The 25,740-nt window shown below is 41.7% G+C and overlaps 1 protein-coding gene across 1 annotated transcript in view; it reads right to left on the reverse strand.

Moving 5' to 3' along the window:
• The window catches only part of LOC127646300 (voltage-dependent T-type calcium channel subunit alpha-1I-like), a 151,355-nt gene that overhangs the window by 16,823 nt on the left and 108,792 nt on the right, over positions 1–25,740 (reverse strand). The window contains exons 21-31 of the mRNA XM_052129828.1: positions 24,856–24,982; positions 21,364–21,489; positions 18,657–18,746; positions 17,933–18,125; positions 12,897–13,048; positions 12,402–12,511; positions 10,052–10,185; positions 7,160–7,230; positions 3,193–3,271; positions 2,175–2,296; positions 1,651–2,055 (exon numbers count right to left, since the gene is read on the reverse strand). Coding sequence (XP_051985788.1) covers positions 1,651–2,055; positions 2,175–2,296; positions 3,193–3,271; positions 7,160–7,230; positions 10,052–10,185; positions 12,402–12,511; positions 12,897–13,048; positions 17,933–18,125; positions 18,657–18,746; positions 21,364–21,489; positions 24,856–24,982 — 1,609 coding nt within the window. The remainder of the gene's footprint in view (positions 1–1,650; positions 2,056–2,174; positions 2,297–3,192; positions 3,272–7,159; positions 7,231–10,051; positions 10,186–12,401; positions 12,512–12,896; positions 13,049–17,932; positions 18,126–18,656; positions 18,747–21,363; positions 21,490–24,855; positions 24,983–25,740) is intronic.

Raw genomic sequence — 25,740 nt, forward strand, 5'->3', positions numbered from 1 at the left:
AGGAAGGAAGGGAGGAAGTAAGGGAGGAAATAGTCAGGAAATGAGGAAGGAAGGAGTAAGTGAGGAAAGAAGGAAGTAGGGCAGAAGGAAGGAGTAAGTGAGGGAAGAAGGAAGGAAGTAGGGAGGAAGGAAGTATTAAGGAAGGAAGTAGTGAGGAAAGGAGGAAGAAAGGAAGGAAGGTAGGAGGAAGTAAGGAAAGAAGAAAGGAAGTAGGGAGGAAGAAGTAGAAAGGAAGGAAGGAAGGAAGGAGGGAGGGAGGGAGGGAAGGATGGAAGGAAGTAGGGAGGAAGCAACTTAGGAAGGAAGGAAGTCATAAGGAAGGAAGTAGAAAGGAAGGAAGGAGGAAGTAGTACGTAAGGGAGTAAGGATGAAAAGAAGGAAGGAAGTAGTGAGGAAGGAAGGGAGGATGGATGGAAGGAAGGAAAGAAATAAGGAAGTAAGTTCCAGAAGGAAGGGAGGAAGTCAGTCCAGTGATGATGTCTTGGTTTAGTGTTGCGTTTACATTCACTATTTGAATTCAGATTCATGAACAGATTCATTGGGACTCGGCTGTTGTAGACTCGGGTCGGGACACTATATTCTATGGATCCAACTACAGCTTCTATCTACTTGAATGGTGAAAGACCAAAACATCCAAAACAATTGGCCAAGATTACAGTCAAATATACATACAGCATTTAAAAAAGCAGTTAAATCTGACAACAGTATGATAAATGAGGGCAATTCTTCAGGCTGGTCCAGCTAATATGTCTGTATCTAAAAGGTGGTTGGCTCTTTTACCAGTAAGGCAGGACATACTGTCTCGGGCTAAACAGTCTTTGATTTGATCAGATCATTAATAGTCAGTCAGTGTGAATCTGCTGAAGTCAATGACACACCGAATGCTGCTTCAGTGTGAGTGTGTGTTACTGCGGACAGATTGTTTTGTCTTTCAGCTCTAAAATCATTTCCTCTGATGACTCACAACACACACACACACACACACACACACACACACACACACACACACACAGCCGGAGACCCGCTGAATGTCAGAAAGGAAATGTACAATCATTCAGTGTGATGTGTTGTGTAAGAGTTTCATGACTGCTGTCCTGCCTCGACAATAAAAGCACTTTCAGAGAGATTATGAATGGATATTACTGGCACAACATTTAAACTGTTCACAATGACTTCAGGAGTCATGCACATAAACATGAAAATATTGCCATCATTTTCTCACCCTCATGTCGTTCCAAAACCATATGACTTTCTTTCTGTGTTGGAACACAAAAGGAGATGTTTATCTTTTGGGATGAGTCACTATTCACTTTCTCTAATGGTGACTGAAGTTGTCCTTTTAACTAACGTCTCCGTTTGTGTTCCACAGAAGAATCGTGACAGAAATTTCTTTTTTTTTTTAGGTGAACTGTTACTTTAATCCCACACAGTGGCGGAGCTAGGGGGTGGGCAGGGGTGGCCGTGGCCACCATGGACCGAAGCCTGGCCACCCCATTAGCAATTGCAGTTAAAGTAATTTTTGGGGTCATTTTTTGGCACAATTTAGTTCTTTAGAGGTGAAATCGTCTCAGTACAAATGTACAAACTTAACATGTGCGCACACCAAGGTTTCCGCACCTCTCCGTCCCGTGTTATAAAAGGAAGAATCACCTGTGCCGATGAGTAGAGTTTCCTCTGGTGCGTGTCGTGTGTTGTTCGGTGTAGTGTTAATGCGCTCTGGTTCGGCTGTGCGTGGACCGCCGCCATCGCCGCACGTCTGTTCACGCAGTTTCCCGGGGGTCTCTCTGCCACATCGGCCCCGGCGAGGCGGTCGAGTCGCCCCAGACAGCACAGGCCGCCCTGCGCCAGCTCCAGCTCGATCTCGGCATCCATCTCTGCGTCCTCCTGCGCCTCTTTATTGGAGTCGTCCAAGTGTTTCATCAGAACGGCCACAACCACGTTAATCAGCACAAACTGAGCCGTCAACACGAAGCTCACGAAGTACATGGGTGAGATGATCTGCAGGCTGGAGTTACACGAGTAGCTGTCGCCCGGCGGACATTCACGCAACGTGTCCTGAGATGAGAGAAATCAAGATTAATTTCCGATTGAACCGTGTCTGACACAACGACTGACTCATGTAATACTCCATTTAAAGACGTGAGGTCACGTTTGGTTAATAGAAACATCTGTACCTTCATGATGCCGTTCCAGTTATCTCCTGTAGACACCTGGAATAGCGTGAGAAACGCCATACCGAAGTTCTCAAAGGTAGCGTGACGACTCATTCCTTCACACGGGTATTCCACATTACACACTGACATAAATCACACAGATCAGAGACAGTAAAGAGTGAGATTGAGTGATGAACAGAACAAGTGTAAAACTTTGAGATTTTATTAACCCTTTAAGCTCGGATGGGAAGAGAAAAATATAATTATCAAAATATATTAATAACTGCAGTTTTGAGCAACACAAAATAAGTCGTTTCAAAGTTCAGAAGCTCGACTTTATAATGTATGTAGATATTATGACCAAAACTGAACAAGTGCTTTGACATTTACAGACAAAGAAGTGTCCGTTTTTATAATTTATATAAACAAATTGCACTGCACATATTATTACAATCAATAAAAACTTTAAACTGATCAAATATTCATGTGTCATATGTTGTTGGAAAGTTCTCAAAGAGTGAAATACAACCAGACTATTTGTTTTACTCACAGACAAAAATATAGCGAGTAATAGTTAAATATATGTCTTTGACAGTTATGTTGGTGTTGTTTATATGATATGGAACACACAATATCACATATGATTATTTAGAGTCTGTGATTATCTTTCAATGGAGTCCACACACAAGATAATCAGATGTATAGATCATTAGATAATCCACATGAAGCACAATGTTACCGGTGGTTCCATAGAGTTTAAGGCTTTCTTACAATTACAATCACATTATAAATATCTGAAATCGACATTCCCGCTTGTAAAAACCAAAGTAATTATCACTAGTAACACTGCAATTACTGATTCCATTTTTGATAAGGAATGTGTATTTCTGCTAGTCATTTTTACTAATATATCAAGAACTAGTGAAAGCTGAATCGCTCCTATCATCCATATCCTGCACATGATTAATTGACGAAGTGCTTGCGACAGTAAGGAACAATGCTGAACGATTGAAAGGTGTTTTAGACTAAAGCTTCTCACCCAGTTCTCCAAACAGCTCGACTCCGAGCGCAGCGTAGATGAAGAACAACAAGACGAAGAGTAAACCCAGATTCCCCACCTGAAAACCACACAAATCCACTTCAACACTGGAGACAATGAGACGTGATATATTGTGCATGCTTGTGCTGTGTTCAGTACACTGTACATTGTTTGTGTTGGTCGAGCTCATTTAAAGCATCAAACCTGCCGTCAACTCTGTAAATGAAGTCATTGAATGGAGTAAATGAGGTTTGGTCTGCTCACAGTGTGTGATTAGACTCTAGCACATACGCTATATTGCTAACAGTATATTCATTTCCATTAAAAGAGGCAGAAACCATCTGAGCCCGCAGCGAGACGGACTGATGTGTCTCCTCTGTGTTTGCATTACACTGAAGGAAATGATGTGAATGTACACAGAAATAAATAAATAAATAAACCTATGAAAAGGAGGAAAAAATCAAATGCAATACGTTGCTATTGGCAAAGCTCGAATGCAAATGCAGTATTTTTATTTTATATATATAAAAAAGACATTTATTTCATATGTATTTATCTTAAAGAACTAAACTGATGTTAGCAGTGACAGTTTACAGTTAATTCATAGTTAATTAATTACTAGTTAATACCATCAGTTTAATTTCATTCTGTTGGAATGAGAATAACTTTGAAATGAGTCACATCGTTTACCTCTAAATTACTACATTTCTCCATTTATGTTCATATAACATATGCAAATTTGATGTTAGCTTAATTTCACTAAAAACTCTTCATTACAGCTAACTTAAAGATTGTGAAACATAATCATGAATTTGGGGGTTCCAGAAATACTCAAACCAGCCCGTCTGGCACCAACAATCATGCCACGCTCCAAATTACTGACATCACATTTTTCCCCATTCTGATGGTTGATGTGAACATTAACTGAATCATCTGCATGATTTTATGCACTGCACTGCTGTCACATGATTGGCTGATTAGATAATCGCATGGATGATTGTTGGTGTCAGACGGCTGGTTTGAGTATTTCTGGGATTTTCACACACAACAGTCTCTAGAATTTATTCAGAATGGTGCCAGAAAATATCCAGTGATGGTCAGTTCTGTGTATGAAACACTTGTGATGAGATCAACAGAGAATGGTCAGACTGGTGTGAACTGATAAAGTCTACAGTAACTCAGATAACCACTCTGCACAATTGTGATGAAGAATATCATCTCTGAATGCTGATCTGAGATCAGGGTTGGCGCTGGTTTGGTGGCACGAGGGCACCTACGTGTGTGAGAATGTGTGTGTGTGTGAGTGAGTAAGTGAGTGTGTGTGTGTGTGTGAGAATGTGTGTGTGGGGAGTAAGTGTGTGTGTGTGTGTATGTGTGTGTGTGTGTGTGTGAGTAAGTGAGTGTGTGTGTGTGTGTGTGTTGTGTGAGAATGTGTGTGTGTGTGTGTGAGAGTGTTAGAATGTGTGTGTGTGTGAGAGTGTGTGTGTGTGAAGTGTGAGAATGTGTGTGTGTGTGTGTGTGAGTAATGAGTGAGTCATGGATGCATGCCGAGTCCAAGCAAGAACATCTGCTGGACAACATAGTGACGGAACAGCGGATGCGGGCCCATGTCCTTGACACCAGGACCTACCGTGGAGCTGATCTGCCCACTGACCATCGACTTGTCATCTGTAAGATGCGCCTGCCATTCTTCCACTCCGGTGGTGGGTGTAAACCCCTGACCCCTTTCAAACCCATAGTGGCCTGGTCTAGGCTGGCTGATAAATGTTGCAAGCGAGAATTTCAGCATCGCTTGCAGCTGGGGTTGGCATCGTCCCCCACTCCTCTGGATGTCGAGGGGAAATGGGCAAGGTTTAGGACTGTGGCTCATGTAACTGCAATGGCAGTTTTGGGCACACGGTCCAGACCTCCTCAGAAACCCTGGCTGACAGAGGAGGTGTTCAGGCTGGCTGAGAAAAAGAGACAGGCCCACTCTCATCGTCTACAGCTTCCCACGTCAGAGAATGAGGAGGCTTACCGCAGCCGTCGTTCGGAGGTTCGGAGAGCCGTGAGGCGCTGCAAGGATGGTTGGTGGTCGCGGGTTGCTGAGGAGATGGAGTCTGCCTCGGTGGCCCACGATCACAAATCGCTCTTTAATTCTATCAAAAAAGTTACTTGCAGCGCCACACCTATTACCATCATTAGGGGAAAGAACGGTGATCCAATCTCCGACCCCCAGAAACAGGTTTACAGATTTGCTGAGCATTTCTGTGAGGTCCTGGGGGAGGGGAAGTCCCTGAGAATGGAAAACATCGTGGGACAAAGTGGGGATGACCCTGCTGGGGCTGCGGTGCCACAAATATTGAAGGAAGAAGTCGCTCCCTGTGGGTGGCTGGCTGAGGTGCCATCTTTGGAGGAAGTACTGAAGGCGATCCGGAGCCTGAGACCAGGAAAGGCACCGGGCAGAGATGATCTCCCCAGTGAAATGCTGAAGGAGGGTGGTGTTTGTGCACAGACTGCCCTACATGACATCATAACAACAGTCTGGACCAATGGGCGGGTTCCGCAGGATTGGAAGGATGCCCTGGTGGTCCCTCTCTTTAAAAAGGGGGACCGCTCAGATTGTAATAACTATAGGGGCATCTCACTCCTCAGTGTGCCGGGAAAGGTCCTGGCAAGGATTATTCAACATCGCCTTGCCAGGCACGCTGAGGAGAGACTTGCGGAGCCCCAGTGTAGTTTCAGGAAGGGGCGGTCTTGCACAGATGCCATATTCTCTGTCCATCTGCTACAGCAGAGGTGTAGGGAATTCCAGCAAGACCTACATCTCTGCTTTATTGACCTGGTCAAGGCCTATGATACCATCAGTAGGCCTGGGCTCTGGGTTGTTCTTCGTGCTTTCGGAGTCCCAGACCCGCTGCTCGCGATCATTAAGGACCTTCATGATGGCGAGCGGGCCCGGGTAAAACTACGTGGTCGGGAGTCGGAGCCATTCCCTGTTCACCTTGGAGTGCGACAGGGATGTCCTCTGGTTCCCACATTATTTAATATCTATTTTGACCATGTGGTTCGTGAAGCCTTCGATGGCTGTACTAGAGGAATTTCCATCTGGTACAGATATAATGGGAGGTTGATCGATGCCCGGGTGCGGTCAAGGGATGGCTCCCTATTGGTCAACCACATTATGTATGCTGATGATCTGGTGATTGCTGCTCACTCAGAGGAGGAGTTGGAGGCGCTGCTGATGAACCTGGAGCTTGCCACTAAGAGATGGGGCCTTACCATCAGCCCAACCAAAACTAAGCACCTTCCTGGGTATTATGTACCACCGGACACTACACCCCCACAGCTCCCAATTGGTGATGGGGCAGTTGTGGAGAGAGTGGAGTGTTTTCCATACCTGGGAAGTGTGCTTATGACCAGCTCCGGTTTGACAGCAGAGGTCTCACTCCGAATCAGTCGAGCGGCATTATCTTTTCATCGGCTGCGTAACGCTGTGTGGAAGCTATGTGTGTGTGTGTGAGAGAATGTGTGTGTGTGTGTGTGTGTGTGAGAGTGTGAGAATGTGTGTGTGTGTGTGTGAGAGAGAGTGTGAGAATGTGTGTGTGTGTGTGTGTTCTACATTGTGGCTGATTGATTTTTCTTTTTAAAAAATTGCTCTGTTATAGACCCATTCAGTTTTATGTGTTTATGTATGTGTGTGTGTGTTCTACATTGTGGATGTGTTATAGCCTTATCACTTCCTTTACTTGTGATTGTGTTCTGCATTGTCTGATTTATCAAGAAAGTTGTTATAGTCTCACACATTTATTTCCCTTGGTGGGTCAAATTTGACATGAAAAGTAGGAACTGGGCAGTGCTTGATGAAACAACAGACTGTGTTCAGTGGCCTCATTCATTCCTCATGTGTGCTGACACAGCGGAGAGAGAGAGAGAGACAGTGACACGACAGCACTGACGACAGACAGCTCAGCTCTAGATGTTTTACCTGAGGTAACGCCTGTACGACAGTATCTAGCAGCGCTCTCATTCCTGTGGCCATCTTCAACAACTTCAGAACTGTGACAGAAGACAGAAACACATACAGAGTCATGGACAGATTTCAGGCATTTATAATGAAAGTGTCCTAGTGGAGTCACTGCAGGGAACAGTCACACCTCTAGAGGAAGTGTTCATTACAGATGAGAGAAAGATGTGCCAAACCAATTAAAACACACAATACAGTTAGAAACACTGTCGCTATCTGCCTCTATTGCATAGACCTTCACAACACTGGCCAAGAGACTGTAGGGAGACAATTTATTGTCTGATGCATATACTGTAAGTCACTGTCATCTGCTTTGATTGACAGCCATCATTCCTTCTCTGGAACACAAAAGGACATGTTAGGCAGAATAACACCCTTAATCCTCATTTATTGCATTTGATCTTTTTCCAGATAATGAAATCCCTAAAAAAAAGAATCTCCTTTTGTGTTCGACAGAAGAAAGAAAGTCAATCAGGTTTGAAACAAAATGAGAGTGAACTATCCCTTTATTTATTTATTTATTTATTTAGTCATTTTCTCCCCAATCTGTAACATCCAATTCCCAATGTGCTCTAAGTCCTCGTGGTGGCGTAGTGACTCGCCTCAATCCGGGTGGTGGAGGACGAATCTCAGCTGCCTCCGCGTCTGAGACCGTCAATCCGCGCATCTTATCACGTGACTTGTTGAGCGTTTTGCCATGGAGACGTAGCGCGTGTGGAGGCTTCCCGCTATTCTCCGCAGCATCCACGCACAACTCGCCACACGCCCCACCGAGAGCGAGAACCACATTATAGCGACCACGAGGAGGTTACCCCATGTGACTCTACCCTCCCTAGCAACTGGGCCAATTTGGTTGCTAAGGAGACCTGACTGGAGTCACTCACCACACGCCCCACCGAGAGCGAGAACCACATTATAGCGACCACGAGGAGGTTACCCCATGTGACTCTACCCACCCTAGCAACCGGGCCAATCTGGTTGCTAAGGAGACCTGACTGGAGTCACTCACCACACGCTCCACCGAGAGCGAGAACCACATTATAGTGACCACGAGGAGGTTACCCCATGTGACGCCACCCTCCCTAGCAACCGGGCCAATATGGTTGCTAAGGAGACCTGGCTGGAGTCACTCACCACACGCCCCACCAGGAGCGAGAACCACATTATAGCAACCACGAGGAGGTTACCCCATGTGACTCCACCCTCCCTAGCAACCGGGCCAATTTGGTTGCTAAGGAGACCTGACTGGAGTCACTCAGCACGCCCTGGATTCAAACTCGCGACTGCAGAGGTGGTAGGCAGCTTCTTTCTGAACGTTGTGCAAGAGTAGTCCGCATCTATCAGAAAGGCTTGATTGAGGTTATTGCTGCCAATAATAATAATCACTCGGTGATGTCTACAAGTGAGCAAATACAATCATTTCAACTCAAATCAATGTTTCATGTCTGTTTAGTTATTTATTTGGTGAGTAGTTGTGTAATAAGCAGGATAACGAGCAGTCAGATGGTCAATTTGGCAACATAAACACCAAAATAAACATGTACATTTATCAGTTTATTTGGTAGTTAGCCATTTAATAAAAGGGGTAATGTACAGTCAGCTGGTCGTTATTGGAAAATAAACTCCTTCAAGTTGATACAAGAGTCCTCCGCTTCATGTCGGGGTTATTTTCTGATAACAATAGGCTGACTGTACATTATCCCTTATCATATATATATATATGTGTGTGTGTGCTAGCTGCACATTCGTCATGTACGTGTCAGAAAGTGATGGGCTATATCTGTTCAGTGTCTTCCATCTTCATCATGTCAAAAAGATCCTCATGGCTCTGTTGCTCTCTGGAGGTACTAGTGCTCTGATCACATTTAAGCTGCTTTGGAACAATGTGTGTTGTTGTGAAAAGCTGCAGAACTAAAAGTGAAGTAAACCGAGACAGAGAGAGATGAGAGAGATACAGCAAGAGGAAGTCAGATGGAGGCGCTTCCATGTAAACACTGATGCAAGATTAGTCAATGTTTGTTGTGTGAGTTTAGAGGTTTTGAGTTGCCGGTTTCTAACTCCCAATCTGACAGCAGTCACGATACGGTCTACACCAGGGGTGCCAATACGTCTATCGCAAAGGCAATGCTGGTAGATCGCACAAAATGTAAATGTACTTTCGTTAAATTTGAATACAAATAAATATAATGTCTTTCCTTCTTTTAGTTTCTGTCTGACTTGCACTTGACCAGTAAATATTGACCAGGTGATGTTTTGTTTATTCAGTTGCCATGACAACAGAGTTTGCGCATACGTGCCCAATGCGTCTAATTAGGTCAATATTTAGGCGCGTATGCGCAAACCTAGTTGTCATGGCAACTGAATAAACAAAACATGGCCTGGTCAATATTTACTGGTAAATGCCCTGACTATTGTAATCTATTGTGCTGTAGGTGTTTTGGGTTTAGTGTTAAAACTGAATGATATCAACATTGAACATTATTATATATTTGTTTATTAATTACAAGATGAATTCCATGTAGGGATACATGCAGTAGTCCCAACAAGCATTTTCTTATTTTAAATGAAACTGTGTTTTTTAAGTTGGTAGATCTTATTGAGTTGTTCATTTAAAAGGACATCATCACACAAAAAAGTGTGGGCACCCCTGGTGTACACAAATACAACCTCTGGTCCAAAACCTAATGAGCTGCCTAAGGCCACGTCCATGCTAACATTTTAGCATGACATTTTGCCACATTTATGCCTCTCATCCACATCCAAAAGGAAAACGGTCTCTGTAAACACATATTTTGGAAGGCGATGATGCTGGAAACATGATGACAGATGAGAGAGGAAAGGGGCGAGACTCACCGCGGGCGATGCGCAGCACCCTCATGATCCTGATGATGGTGGGGTTGATGGGCAGAGACGCGTTGATTTCAATCTCCTCTAGAATGATTCCCATCACAGACAACAGAACGATCGCCAGATCCAACTGATTCCACCTGCAGAGAGACAAAGACACGTGTGAGACAGAAAAGCAATTTGAAGTGATTTTCACAGCTCAGAAAATCATCACAGCTCATTAACGCATATTAAATGAGCTCACGCCGCTTTGCTGTTTAAACATCAGTTCATTTGTGTGTGCGTATTGTTTGGTACACTTACAAGAAATCAGCACATATTTACTGTACAAGCAGTGCTGAGTAGTAACGGATTACATGTAACCTCGATTACATAAACAAATCAAGTACTTAAATCAGTCACATGCAACTCTGTTGCTTTGCATCATTGAACAGTTCCTGTCATAGGTTAAGGCCACACCTTCTCATGAATAATTATGAGGAGGTACAAATCTTACATATCTACAACATATCTAGAGACATTCACTCATTATTTCAAAGCTGGATAACAAATAGTCCAATCCCTCTTCCTAAATAACATCAGTTCTCTTAAAATAAATAAAAAAACACTTGTAATATATCAGTGTCATCCCGTTTGAGTAACGAGTGTTCCCGTTTGCTTTACTGAGAGACTGACAAATAACAAGTTGTCATCGCTTTTATGTTCACATCTGTTTAATGAAAGGAGTGTTCATTGAAAAATGTATTTATTTGTTTTAGGGAGGCCTCCTGATTATTTCCCTGTTTTTATGAAGCACAAATGTGTGTTCCAGTGAGTCACTTCCAATGCAAGTCAATGGGGTTTAATCTGTAAACATTAAAATACTGTTTCACAAGTATAGACACAAGACATAAACAATATGTGTTAATGTGATTTTAGTGATTAAATCACTTAAGTTATAATTTTGCACCTTCGTTGCCATGACAACATAATGATGTAAACCCCCCCAAAAACGACATAATAGAAGAATTAATGTGTGTTTTTATAAAATTACAAGCTTCACATTTCTGCCTTTAAACCCTCTTAAAATTGGCCCCATTGACTTCCATCGTAAGCTCTCATGTAAAAGAGATGCAAATGGTTCAACCTTGTTAAATCACAATTAAATTAACAAATACTGCTGCTAATTAAACTAGTATGGTCTTAGCATTTATATTTTTCTCAAATATACATGTGGCACAATTATTGGCACCCTTTTATTCAATACTGTGTGCAACCTCCCTTTGCCATGATAACAGCTCTGAGTCTCCTCCTAAAATGCATAATGAGGTTGGAGAACACATGAAGGGATCTGAGATCATTCCTCCATACAGAATCTCTCCAGATCCTTCAAATTCAGAGGTGCACATGGTGGACTCTCCTCTTCAGGTCACCCCACAGGTGTTCTATGGGGTTCCGGGGACTGGGATGCCATGGCAGAACCTTGATTTTATGGTCAGTGAAACATTTATGTGTTTGTTTTGGATCATTTTCCTGCTGGAAGATCCAACCAGGGTCCATTTGAAGCTTTCTGGCAGAGGCAATCAGGTTTAGATTTTGTATCTGCTGGTATATGATAGAGTCCATGATGCCATGTATCCAAACAAGATGTCCAGGAGTTCTGGCAGGTAAACTGCCCCACAACATTAAACCACCATATTGAACCGTGGGCATATCTGGTGTTTGCTGCCAAAAAGCTCTATTATCTAGTAGTGTCTGACAAACTGAGGACACTTGAGTTTGATGTTGGATGATATTATTTATATCGTCAATTAGTAACTCTGAAAGTTAACAGAGTGACGACTTCTAAATATGTATACCCCAACACTGGTTCAAGTGTGTGTGTGTGTGTGTGTGTGTGTGTGTAAGTGTGTGTGTGTGTGTATGTGTGTGTGTGTGTGTGTGTGTGTAAGTGTGTGTATGTGTGTGTGTGTGTGTGTATGTGTGTTTATGTAAGAGTGTGTGTGTGTGTGTGTATGTGTGTGTGTGTGTAAGTGTGTATATGTGTGTAAGTGTGTGTGAGTGAAAGTGTGTGTAAGTGTGTGTGTGTGAGTGAAAGTGTGTGTAAGTGTGTATGTGTGTGTGTGTATGTAAGTGTGTGTAAGTGTGTGTGTGTTTGTTTGTGTGTGTGTGTAAGTGTGTGTGTGTGTGTAAGTGTGTGTGTGTGTGTAAGTGTGTGTGTGTATGTAAGTGTGTGTAAGTGTGTGTGTGTAAGTGTGTATGTGTGTGTGTGTATGTAAGTGTGTGTAAGTGTGTGTGTGTTTGTTTGTGTGTGTGTGTAAGTGTGTGTGTGTAAGTGTGTGTGTGTGTGTAAGTGTGTGTGTGTGTAAGTGTGTACCTGTCTTTAAAGAAGCGTCTGAATCCAAATGCGATGAGTTTCAGTGTGGCTTCAACAACAAACGTGGAGCTGAAGAAGTAATTACAGTATTTCAGCGCCATCTCCAACGACTAATAGAGAAAGATGAGATTTAACAGAGACGTTTCAATTATTCTTCTGCACTGTGATGTTATTTGTGTGACACTTAAAAACACAAAATACTTCCGACTGTACTGCATCAGATGTCTTGTAATATTTTAATTATTCTCAATGGTGATGTCAGTCTAAATACTGTAATATAATCATTCTTACTGTACAACACTAAAACAAATAAGTCATTCAGTGCTTTTTTGTGTTCAAATAAAATTAAAGACAGTACAAATAACTACAATAAGCTTCATTTTACTTATGGAATATATATAATTTGTTTCTGTTTGATTTTGGGGGTGACAGGTTCTGTGAGATTCACCTTAATGCTGATTAGCCAGTGTGTGGTCATGTGATGTTGTTTCTCACCTGTGGTTGGCTGTAGTGCTCCAGACTCATGGTGATCACATTAATGCAGATGATGAGGGTGATGAAGAGATCCAGATAATGACTGGTGCAGAACGAGTGAATCATCAGACGAACACGACCGTACGACGCATAATACGGCAAGCGCTGAGCTTCTGCAGAGAGACAGAGACTGAACATCAGCACGGCTGTGACCTGTAAAGAAAACTTTTAAAACATTTTTAATGATATAGAAACTGCTGAAAAAAAAATATTATTCAAATTCAAATTTTTTCTTATTTGACATTATATATCTGTGGGTGTAAAATAAGGTGGCTCTGAAAAACTGCTTTTGTTTTGTTCACAGTCATGATGATACCACAAATCAATCAAAAGTTATAACATTACAAAAATAATTGATCATAGTGTCAAAAAACATCTCCAAACAAATAAAAGATAATAATTGTACATAAGAACTAATTACACATGCAAACACAACAATGACTAAAGGTTTGCATAGCATGCACACATGATTTTAGTCATGAGATTTCACAGAATGAGTTTCATTCTGTGTCATTTGAGTCATCATTGAGTCTGTGTCGTGTATTTGGCGCCATCTCCTGGTGGTCATATGTAACATTGTGCTTCATGTGGATTATCTAATGATCTATACATCTGATTATCTTGTGTGTGGACTCGATTGAAAGATAATCACAGACTCTAAATAATGATATGTGAAATTTTATATTCCGTTTATGCTTCGTGAAGTTATAAGCGAAAATACAGCATATAATCAACTCCAACACAATTTTCAAAGAAATATACTTAGCTGTTGTTCGCTATATTAACTTCAAAAAGTGTGAAAATATGATTTAATTGTGTATATGTAGGATACATAAAATCGTATCTATGAAATTAGCCTCAGCAAGTCAAAAGAGTCACCGATTTTATTTGAAAAAGGTTTAAAATATATTTTCCATCAGCGTAATTTCCAGCACAGACTTCTATTAAACAATACAGAATTTGAGATGTGCTGGAAACGACATGAATCTCCTGTGACACACATTATTAGTAGACAAACTGAATGTGTGAAAAACATTTTAACGAGACTTTACTTTCTAGCAATCCACAAGTTCCCCAATCAGAGCTGTGCTGATATTCGTCACAACAGAGAGTGAGAAAGATGTAAAGATAGAGGGATGAAAATGAAGAGCGGATGGAGGGGTGGCTGACAGTTAGATGATGAATGGATTGTGGAAGAGGAAACATTGAGGTCAGTCTGGATAAATCTGGCCAACTGAAGACATGATTTCAGGAGTTGTGCAGAAAGCGATCAGAGAGAGAAGAATAAGGGAGAACAGAGAGATCTGAGACAGAGCAGCAGACAGAACAGGAAGATGAATAATACAATAACAGAGAGGGAGAGAGAAATGAAGAATGAAGAACAGGAGAAGAAAAATGAGAGCAGGAGGATGCTGGAGAGGAATTCTTGAGAATAGACGAGAGAAACTAATTCGACTCTGTTAGAACATGACCCACTTCCTGCTCGCACTCTGTTTATCACAGTTACAGCATCAAAAAATGAAAATTCTGTCATCATTTGTTCACACACATGTTGTTCCAAACCTGCACATAGAGACAACATGTCAGTCAAGAGCAGAGAGCCAATCATAACAGTGGGCGTGTCAAGTCTTAAAGGCGAAGCAGCGCCAAAACCAGAATGAGTGTGGAAAATGATCATGTCATAATGTGCTTAAGATAACAACACACAAACAATTATAATCTTATCAACTATAATCTTTATTGAAAACATCCCATGAAACATTCACAGTGTTGTGGAAAAAGTAAATGAACCCTTTGATTTAATAACTGGACATTCCTGATTTGGCAGCAATAACCTCAATCAAGCCTTTTCTGATAGATGCGGAATAAACTTGCACAAAGTTCATAAGACATTTTGGACCATTCTTCCTTACAGAACTGCTTCAGCTCAGACATATTGTCAAGGTGGTCTTTGGCAAACTTCAGGCATGCAGTAATTATTATTTTGGAAAGCAAATTATTATTTTGGAAAGCTTCCTTCATGATGTCCTGCCATGAACACCATATCTGTTTAATGTTTTCTGTACAGTAGACTCATGAACAGAGATGTTAACCAGTTACAATGATTCCTTCAAGTCTTTATCTGTCACTCTAGGGATCTTTTTTACAGATTGTCTCACTGTGCACAGACGAATATCTAACGGCCACTTCTAGAGAGAGTACCTATAGTACTAAATCATCTCCATTTATAGACAGTTTGTCTAACTGTGGACAGATGAATATCTAACAGCCACTTCTAGAGAGAGTACCTATAGTACTAAATCATCTCCATTTATAGACAGTTTGTCTAACTGTGGACAGATGAACATCTAACGGCCACTTCTAGTGAGAGTACCTATAGTACTAAATCATCTCCATTTATAGACAGTTTGTCTCACTGTGCACAGATGAATATCTAATGGCCACTTTTAGTGAGAGTACCTATAGTACTAAATCACCTCCATTTATAGACAGTTTGTCTCACTCTGGACAGATGAATATCTAACGGCCACTTCTAGAGAGAGTACCTATAGTACTAAATCATCTCCATTTATAGACAGTTTGTCTCACTGTGGACAGATGAATATCTAACGGCCACTTCTAGAGAGAGTACCTATAGTACTAAATCATCTCCATTTATAGACAGTTTGTCTAACTGTGGACAGATGAATATCTAATGGCCACTTCTAGTGAGAGTACCTATAGTACTAAATCATCTCCATTTATAGACAGTTTGTCTAACTGTGAACAGATGAATATCTAATGGCCACTTCTAGTGAGAGTACCTATAGTACTAAATCATCTCCATTTATAGACAGTTTGTCTAACTGTGGACAGATGAATATCTAATGGCCACTTCTAGTGAGAGTACCTATAGTACTAAATCATCTCCATTTATAGACAGTTTGTCTAACTGTGGACAGATGAATATCTAACGGCCACTTCTAGAGAGAGTACCTATAGTACTAAATCATCTCCATTTATAGACAGTTTGTCTAACTGTGAACAGATGAATATCTAACGGCCACTTCTAGAGAGAGTATCTATAGTACTAAATCAGCTCCATTTATAGACAGTTTGTCTAACAGTGGACAGATGAATATCTAACGGCCACTTCTAGTGAGAGTACCTATAGTACTAAATCATCTCCATTTATAGACAGTTTGTCTAACTGTGGACAGATGAATATCTAACGGCCACTTCTAGAGAGTATCTATAGTACTAAATCATCTCCATTTATAGACAGTTTGTCTCACTGTGCACAGATGAATATCTAATGGCCACTTCTAGAGAGAGTACCTATAGTACTAAATCACCTCCATTTATATACAGTTTGTCTCACTGTGGACAGATGAATATCTAACGGCCACTTCTAGTGAGAGTACCTATAGTACTAAATCATCTCCATTTATAGACAGTTTGTCTCACTGTGGACAAATGAATATCTAACTGACCACTTCTAGTAAGAGTACCTATAGTACTAAATCATCTCCATTTATAGACAGTTTGTCTAACTGTGGACAGATGAATATCTAACGGCCACTTCTAGAGAGAGTACCTATAGTACTAAATCATCTCCATTTATAGACAGTTTGTCTCACTGTGGACAAATGAATATCTAACGGCCACTTCTAGTGAGAGTACCTATAGTACTAAATCATCTCCATTTATAGACAGTTTGTCTCACTGTGGACAGATGAATATCTAACGGCCACTTCTAGTGAGAGTACCTATAGTACTAAATCATCTCCATTTATAGACAGTTTGTCTCACTGTGGACAAATGAATATCTAACGGCCACTTCTAGTAAGAGTACCTATAGTACTAAATCATCTCCATTTATAGACAGTTTGTCTAACTGTGGACAGATGAATATCTAACGGCCACTTCTAGAGAGAGTACCTATAGTACTAAATCATCTCCATTTATAGACAGTTTGTCTCACTGTGGACAAATGAATATCTAACGGCCACTTCTAGTGAGAGTACCTATAGTACTAAATCATCTCCAATTATAGACAGTTTGTCTCACTGTGGACAAATGAATATCTAACGGCCACTTCTAGTGAGAGTACCTATAGTACTAAATCATCTCCATTTATAGACAGTTTGTCTAACTGTGGACAGATGAATATCTAACGGCCACTTCTAGAGAGAGTATCTATAGTACTAAATCATCTCCAATTATAGACAGTTTGTCTCACTGTGGACAAATGAATATCTAACGGCCACTTCTAGTGAGAGTACCTATAGTACTAAATCATCTCCATTTATAGACAGTTTGTCTCACTGTGGACAGATGAATATCTAACGGTCACTTCTAGTGAGAGTACCTATAGTACTAAATCATCTCCATTTATAGACAGTTTGTCTAACTGTGGACAGATGAATATCTAACGGCCACTTCTAGAGAGAGTACCTATAGTACTAAATCATCTCCATTTATATACAGTTTGTCTCACTGTGGACAGATGAATATCTAACGGCCACTTCTAGAGAGAGTACCTATAGTACTAAATCATCTCCAATTATAGACAGTTTGTCTAACTGAAAATCATGGTCATTGTATTGTAAAGATTCATGTGAAGAATCTGTGGAGATGTAGATCAAAATTTCTCCTTTTGAGGTCAACAGAAAAAAGAAAGCCATGCAGGTTTGGAACGACATGAGCCTTAATATAAGATGACTATTGAAACTATTACTTTATTGGCACAATTTTGTAAAAGTGTAAAGAGGTTTTAAATCTACTTCAATCAGAGTATCATGTCCTTTATTATTTGTATTATTTCTGGACACCATTTATTACCGTTTCAACTACGATTACTATCATCAATGCCGTATTATTATTATTATTATACTTAACGCCATGTCTTTTGTTTTACTTATCTTTCTTACTGCTGTAGACCACTTTGTCTCAAGTCTGATTTGAATGTGCTCTAAAAAATAAAACTCAATAAACACGCGTGTGCCGTGTCTTACTGCGTCTCCTCTTCTCCAGGCGCTTGAGTCGTTTCTCCTCTTGTCGTCGGGCCTCCTCCACCTCCTGATGTTGACGGCACTTGTGGAAGTTCTCCACGACCACACCAACGAACATGTTCAACACGAAGAAACTGACGATCAGCAGGAAGGATATGAAATACAGCAGCATCCAGGGATTGTTGTTAGTCACTGGCTGAAGAGAGAAACAAATCACTCATCACTTCATTTGCTTAATGTAACTAAATGTAACAATTCATCAGTGGCGTCTGTTACTTTAGTTTCATAAAAGCAGTAATCCATCGAATGTTACATTTAAAATCACTATAACCCTTTATCTCCTTGAGCGGCTTTGAAACATGGAATTAAAATAGACCTTATTAACTTTAATAATAAATGTTCCTGGTCTGATTGTGCACGTCATTATTCCAGTGGAAGAAATATTTGTCTTGATAATCTTTCAGCAAATACAAATAATAATTTGCTCCACATCTAAAACTACTTTTCTTTTCTGCTGACAACATCAAGGCCAAATGGACGGGGAAAAATAATATTAAGCAATAATATCGAGGCCTAACATCCATGATTTAATAGATCAAATCCCATCCTACACAGTTTCTGTTGCATTGATTATATTGTTTCACTTCCACAAAGTTAAATGTGCTGCAAATATCATTTCACATTATCGTTAAGAGAATAAACATCTGAAAGTGTTTGTGTGTTTTACCTGCTGGTCGATCCCTGCAGCATCCAGACCGTGGTACATGATATTTACCCATCCATCTTTAGATGCCAACACAAACAGAGACATCAGAGCCTGAAATGGAAAATCACACGAACACACAATCACCGTCTAGACAGAAGATATTTCCGGAATGAAAAATCCCATTCAGTTTAACCAGAGAGAAATGAATTAACACACTCAACAACAAAAAAAGGGGATTTTTGCGGCTTGTTCAATTTACTTACTTAAAATAAATTGAGCAACAGAAATTTAAGTCATCAGTCATAAAGACAGTGGTAGTGTTTAAAATTAGCCTGTTCAGAGTATTTTGCCTTTACGAAGTATTTATGCAACCGGTTTAATTATTCTGTCATCATTACATTGTTGTTCTCTAGACCGCTGCAAACACAATTCTGACACATGCACACAAAATGATGTTTTATCACTCTTAGTGAAAACATTAAGTCAGTGTGACGAGGAGGAGGGCGTGGCCAGTCCGTGAGGATGCACACCTGGCCCTGAGAGGCGGGGAAGACCTGCCAGAAGGGCAACACCTCCCCTCCAGGAAGGGAGGGGAGTATGTCATGCCGCAGGTTTCCCCGGCCTGAGTCGGGCTGTGGAGGAGTGTGACGAGGAGGAGGGCGTGGCCGGGAAGTGAGCATGCACACCTGGCCCTGAATTATCTGAATAATCAGCCGGGAGGGGGATAAATACGAGCCAGAGGAACCAGTTTGAGAGAGAGACACACACACGGCTGCTGTGTGTGTCTATGTTGATTTAAGTTGATTTAAGTTGATTTGTGTCATTAAAAGTTTCGTTGAATGCTCAGCCAGATCCCGCCTCCTTCTTGCCCATCCTTACACGTTACAGTCAGTAATCCAGATAATTGATGAACAGCAAATATAACAAATAGACACTTTATCACCTATTCTAATAATTAATCAAATAAAATAAGTTGGACCAACCTAAGTAAATAGAATAAGACGAACCTAATGAAGTTGAGTTAAAACTGCTGTAGTACATTCATTTGCCCTAATCCAACTACATTATGTTGGCTCAATGAAACTGACCTACTGTAATCTGAATAAACGTTTGTACAAACTGTCTATAATTGAAGTAAGGGTAATAATATTTTGAGTGCAGAATCAAGACTTTTACTCTTAAACTACTCCTGTATTTGTACATATTGAATATTTTACAATAAACTCCAAATACACCAATGAGCCAAAACATTATGACCCCTAACAGGTGAAGCAAATAATGTTGATCATGTGCTAACAAGGCCACATGTCAAGGTCTGGGTAGATTAGATGGTAAGTGAACAATCAGTTCTCGTAGTCAACATGTTGAATGCAGGAGAAATGGGCAGGAGTAAAGATCTGAGCGACTTTGACAAGCGCCAAACTGTCATGGCCAAACGATTGAGTCAGAGCATCTCTGAAGCAGCAAGGCTTGTGGGGGGCTCCTGGTCAGCAGTGGTGAGCAACTACCGACAGTAGGTCTGAGGAGGAACAACAGGGTGTTGGGCGCCCAAGGCTCATCGATGTGCGAGGGCAACGAAGGCTATCCCGTCTGATCCGAACCGACAGAAGGTCTACTGTGGCACAAGTCACAGACAATTTTAATGATGTTTCGGGAGGAATGTGTCTCACACACAGTGTATCGCACCCTGCTGCATATGGGACTGCATAGCCGCAGATGTGTCAGAGTGCCCATGATGGCCCCTGTCCACCATCGAAAGCACCTACAATGGGCACACGAGCGTCGGAACTGGACCTTGGAGCAGTGGAAGAATGTGGTCTCGTCCGATGAGTTCTGTTTTCTTTTACATCACGTGGACGGTCGTGTACATGTGTGCCATATACCTGGGGAAGTGATGGCACCAGGATGAACTGTGGGAAGAACCCAAGCTGGTGGAGGGAGTGTGATGCTCTGGGCAATGTTCTGTTGGGAAACCCTGGGTCCGGCCATTCATGTGCACGTCAATTTGACACGTGCCACCTACCTAAACATCATTGCAGACCAGGTACACCCCTTCATGACAATGGTATTCCCTGATGGCAGTGCCCTCTTTCTGCAGGATTATGCCCCCTGCCACACTGCACACAATGTTCAGGAATGATTTGAGAAACATGATGAAGAGTTCAAGGTGTTGCCTTGGCCTCAAAATTCCCCAGATCTCAATCCGATGAGCATCTGTGGGATGTGCTGGACCAACAGGTCTGATCCACCTCACAACTTACCGGACTTGAAGGATCTGCTGCTAATGTCTGGATGCCAGATACCACAGGACACCTTCAGAGGTCTTGTAGAGTCATGCCTCAGCAGGTTGGCACTGTTTTGGCGGCACATGAGGACCAACAGCATATTAGGCAGGTGGTCATAATGTTTTGGCTCTTCTGTGTATATTATATTTTATACTTAAACTTGATGTATTGTGAGTAGTTTTATATTGTACCATTGTTTTTGATTCAGTTACATCATTTGCAATGCTTCATGGGATTGTCTCTCATTAAAGACATTAATGATTGTCAAACGTTTTCGCTTCAAATCAATGTTCAATGTTTATTCACCTCGGAGCGAGCTGGTTCAGTTCAAGTTTTAGAACTCTTTATAGAAAAAACTGAAAATACTTCCAGCACCAATACCACTGAAAGCGTGTGCTCACTGTTGAACTCAATAAGAGCATTATTAGATTGGTGCTTCATACCTGTCCCAGGTTGTCGAAGTTATACTTGTGATGGACCCAGCGGTAATTTGCAGAGAGACAGTCAGACTTATTCGTGATGTTTTTCACATCCAAACCCACACAGTAATAAAACTTCCCTTTGAAGAGCTGCAGAGAACACACACACACACACACACACACACAGCAATCTGTAAGATTTGATGAAGCAAACGCTAAAATTAAGAGAGAAATGCAGCCAAAGACCAAATCAGATTATACACAAAACTCTGAGAAATTAGAGAGTGAGTGAGTGAGAGAGAGAGTGAGAGAGTGAGTGAGTGAGAGATTGAGTGAGTGAGAGAGTGAGTGAGTGAGAGTGTGAGTGAGTAAGAGAGTGAGTGAGTGAGTGAGTGAGTGAGTGAGAGAGTGAGTGAGAGTGAGTGAGAGAGTGAGACAGAGAGTGTGAGTGAGTGAGAGAGAGAGTGTGAGTGAGTGAGAGTGAGAGAGTGAGTGAGTAAGAGAGTGAGTGAGAGTGAGACAGAGTGTGAGTGAGTGAGAGTGAGAGAGAGAGAGTGAGTGAGAGAGTGTCAGTGAGTAAGAGAGTGAGTGAGTGAGTGAGAGTGAGTGAGAGAGTGATTGAGTGAGAGAGTGAGTGAGAGAGTGAGTGAGTGAGAGAGTGAGTGAGAGAGTGTGAGTGAGTAAGAGAGTGAGTGAGAGAGTGAGTGAGTGAGAGAGTGAGTGAGTGAGAGTGAGTGAGTGAGTGAGTGAGAGAGTGTGAGTGAGTGAGAGAGTGAGTGAGAGAGTGAGTGTGAGTGAGAGAGTGAGTGAGTGAGAGAGTGTGAGTGAGTAAGAGAGTGAGTGAGTGAGAGAGTGAGTGAGAGAGTGAGTGAGTGAGTGAGAGAGTGAGTGAGAGAGTGAGTGTGAGTGAGAGAGTGAGTGAGTGAGTGAGTGTGAGTAAGAGAGTGAGTGAGTGAGAGAGTGAGTGAGTGAGAGAGTGAGTGTGTGAGTGAGAGAGTGAGTGAGAGAGTGAGTGTGAGTGAGAGAGTGAGTGAGAGTGTGTGAGACAGAGAGTGTGAGTGAGAGAGTGAGTGAGTGAGAGAGTGAGTGAGAGTGAGTGAGAGAGTGAGTGAGTGAGAGTCTGTGAGACAGAGAGTGTGAGTGAGTGAGAGAGAGTGAGTGAGAGTGAGAGAGTGTGAGTGAGTGAGTGAGTGAGTGAGTGAGAGTGAGTGAGTGAGAGAGTGTGAGTGAGTGAGTGAGAGAGTGAGTGAGAGAGTGAGTGAGAGTGTGTGAGACAGAGAGTGAGTGAGAGTGAGAGAGAGTGAGTGAGTGAGAGTGAGTGAGTGAGTGAGTGAGTGAGTGAGAGAGAGAGAGAGATTGAGGATCGGTCTCATTTATAATGCTCTATATAGACATGATGTTAGCATGGTTGCTAAGCTAATGGTGTGATACTCAAATAAGTATGAAATAAATAGAACACACCAAATAAGGGAAATAACACATTTGTAATGGGATTTAACTTTATTTATCTACATGTATCTATATTTTAGGTACTGAATGATTTATATTTACATTTCAACAGTGTCTGTCATGTTGTATTTATTTTTTCCACTAAGCTCGTCGCAATGCGTTCTCGGATCGTCTGTGAAGAACTAATGTGACGTGGCCTTTAAATATCTCCAACTTGAGGTGTTGGAAGACAGGAGTAGGGTTGGTGTGTAAGTGCGGACTTCTCCGACGGATATCAAGGTTAAATAATGATCATAACCGATTTCGCCATGACGCCATCGGACCAACTTAACAATGGGACAAATCACGTCTCCTATTGTTTAGATACGGGATGGGTGGCAGTCCTAATCAGGTGTCAGTAGCTTGGTTTCCATTCACATATTCATCAGAGCGTTTGAACACTGAAGAGCCACAGCGGCTTAAACTTCCATTTTCATTTTCAAAATCCTAAAACAAAGACCAAAATTTAGTTCAAGCTACATCCATCGACATCCGTCTTTTAAGTTTGTCATTAAAAATATTATTTGTATTATCAAGCCGGTTCTCGCCTCCTCCTTTCCATTGATCACTTTACACTGGTGCCAAAATACGGGAAGGAGGAGGGATACGACGTAGTAGAGTTCTCGCCACTACCGTCCACCCCAACGAGCCGCCGACCGCGAGGGGAGAAGGGGCTCCTAACTGACCGCCTGGAGCGGTCAGGGCCGCTGCCAAGGGCGCAGGAGTCGCCTACCGGCCGCTGAAATGCAGCGGGGTTTGAGGCCGCCGACCGCGAGTGGGGAGGGGCTTGCTGCTGACCGCCTGGAGCGGAAGAACCGCTGCCAGGGGCGGGGGAGACCCCTTCTGTTCCCCGAGAACACGGCGGGGCGTTCTGTCCACCAGGGGCTGGAGGACTGCCTCTGATCTGCCCGCGGCTGTCGTCCGATAGAGGGTGGATTATAACTTTACTTGATATTAGTTTTATATGTGTGTGAAACAACATGTGTTGTATTATATTCGTATACTTCCGATCTGCATGATAACTTGACCATATGTTTGACAGTCTTATGCACAGTAAATCACATTTCATAAGTTACGGACATGTAACACTTCTAACTTTCCACCTGGTAAGAGTTGGTTATATTGCCTATATGCATTGTAAAGTCTTTAAAACGACACACATTTAGAGTTCGCCAAGCGAGGTATAGTTAGTAATTAATTTGATGATTTAATTTTCAGCACGTAACATCAAAACTATGCCAAAATATTTATATGTTATTATTTAAGAGCAAGCATACAGTATATATCTCACTTATTTGCTCCCTGCAATACAGCTAACATGTAAAATAAATAATATACAGCCTACCTAAATTTCATCATGTTCACATACTTTAAACTCGTTTAGAAATATAATTAGCATTTTGTCTGTGTAACCAAAGAATGACGCAGACACCAACGCAGAACTATAAATGCAAACCAACATATTGGCCACAACGCAGAACCAATGCCGTTGGTTCAACACAGTACCAATTAGTATAAATGGTGAGTGGTGGTGGCGTAGTGGCTAAAGCACAGGCCTGGTAATCAGAAGGTCATAGGTTCTAACCCCACAGCCACCACCATTGTGTCCTTGAGTAAGACACTTAACTCCAGGTTGTTCCGGGGGGATTGTCACTTTGGATAAAAGCGTCTGCCAAATGCATAAATGTAATGTAATGTAATAAATCAGCCTTTTCTCAATAAAACCTCAATCTAATTTTTATCATAAAAACCTTGTCTGATTACGGCAACATTTCACTCGCTTTTGGCACCCCCTGCTGGACATGTCACTGGGAAACTGCAGCAAAACCTGTAATAACGCACGTAAAATACTACTTTAGATATTCAGGTGCATAACTTGTACGGAAACATAACGAGTTATTCTTAGAGTTAGTTTCGGTAGCTCACTATGTTGTAGCTCAGAGCCAGAGAAAGAGACAGATCACTGTGGAGTCATGTGGACTTGAGTGAGAGAGATTAAATCATGTGTTGATTGAATATCAGATTAACCTGAACTCCCAGTATGCCGAAGATGATGAAGAAAGCACAGCAGATGAGGACGATGTTTCCGATGGGCTTCAGTGACGTGATGAGAGTCTCCACCACCAGCTTGAGACCTGGAGCTCGACTGATGACCCTGAGCAAACACAACACGACACCCTCCTGAAACTACTCATGACTACTCACCGATCACTGAACACACTGATACCTGGAGATCCAACATAAAGATTGAACCACCTTCATGCATCCTCATGAGAGATGTAATCCACTGACTGTGGTTCAAGTGAAGTCCTGTATAATTAGGACTTTTTCTAAGGGATATATGGACGCTAAGATACTTTCAATAGATTAATAAATAAACATTCGCAATAACTATCACACTTTACTGCACAAAACTATCACAGCTGTCCCAAACAAATGGATCATACAGAACATAATAACAGGGGAAAAAATGTAGTTTTACAGGGACAGAAACTGTTTCAACATTTACTATCTAATGCAGAGAATTTGGTATAATGGTGCTTTATTGGCTGCTGCAGGTGAATTTACACACACAAGGGTTTTAGTGTGCTGACTGTCTCTTATTAGCTGGGTTTCCATTGAAATATTTAGCATTTTTTAAGCACATTTAAAAGAATTAGACCAAAGAAAATCCGAATCGTTGCCCTTTTCCGTTTACTAAGTCATGTGCATTATCTTCAGGTACAGCAGCTGTATCTAGTTTTACAAATGCTGCCAGGAGATGCCACAGGAAATGTGTAATGTCTGATTTAATGAGGGCTGCAATGCCCACACGCTGTTATTATGTGCCAAGGTTGGACCTTTCATTGGGCCAGTCACATCAAGCTATCACACACTCATAACACCTGCACAAATGGTGAAAAAAAGCAATCA

This window comes from Xyrauchen texanus, chromosome 7 (genome assembly GCF_025860055.1).
Source record: "Xyrauchen texanus isolate HMW12.3.18 chromosome 7, RBS_HiC_50CHRs, whole genome shotgun sequence".
NCBI classification, from domain to species: domain Eukaryota; kingdom Metazoa; phylum Chordata; class Actinopteri; order Cypriniformes; family Catostomidae; genus Xyrauchen; species Xyrauchen texanus.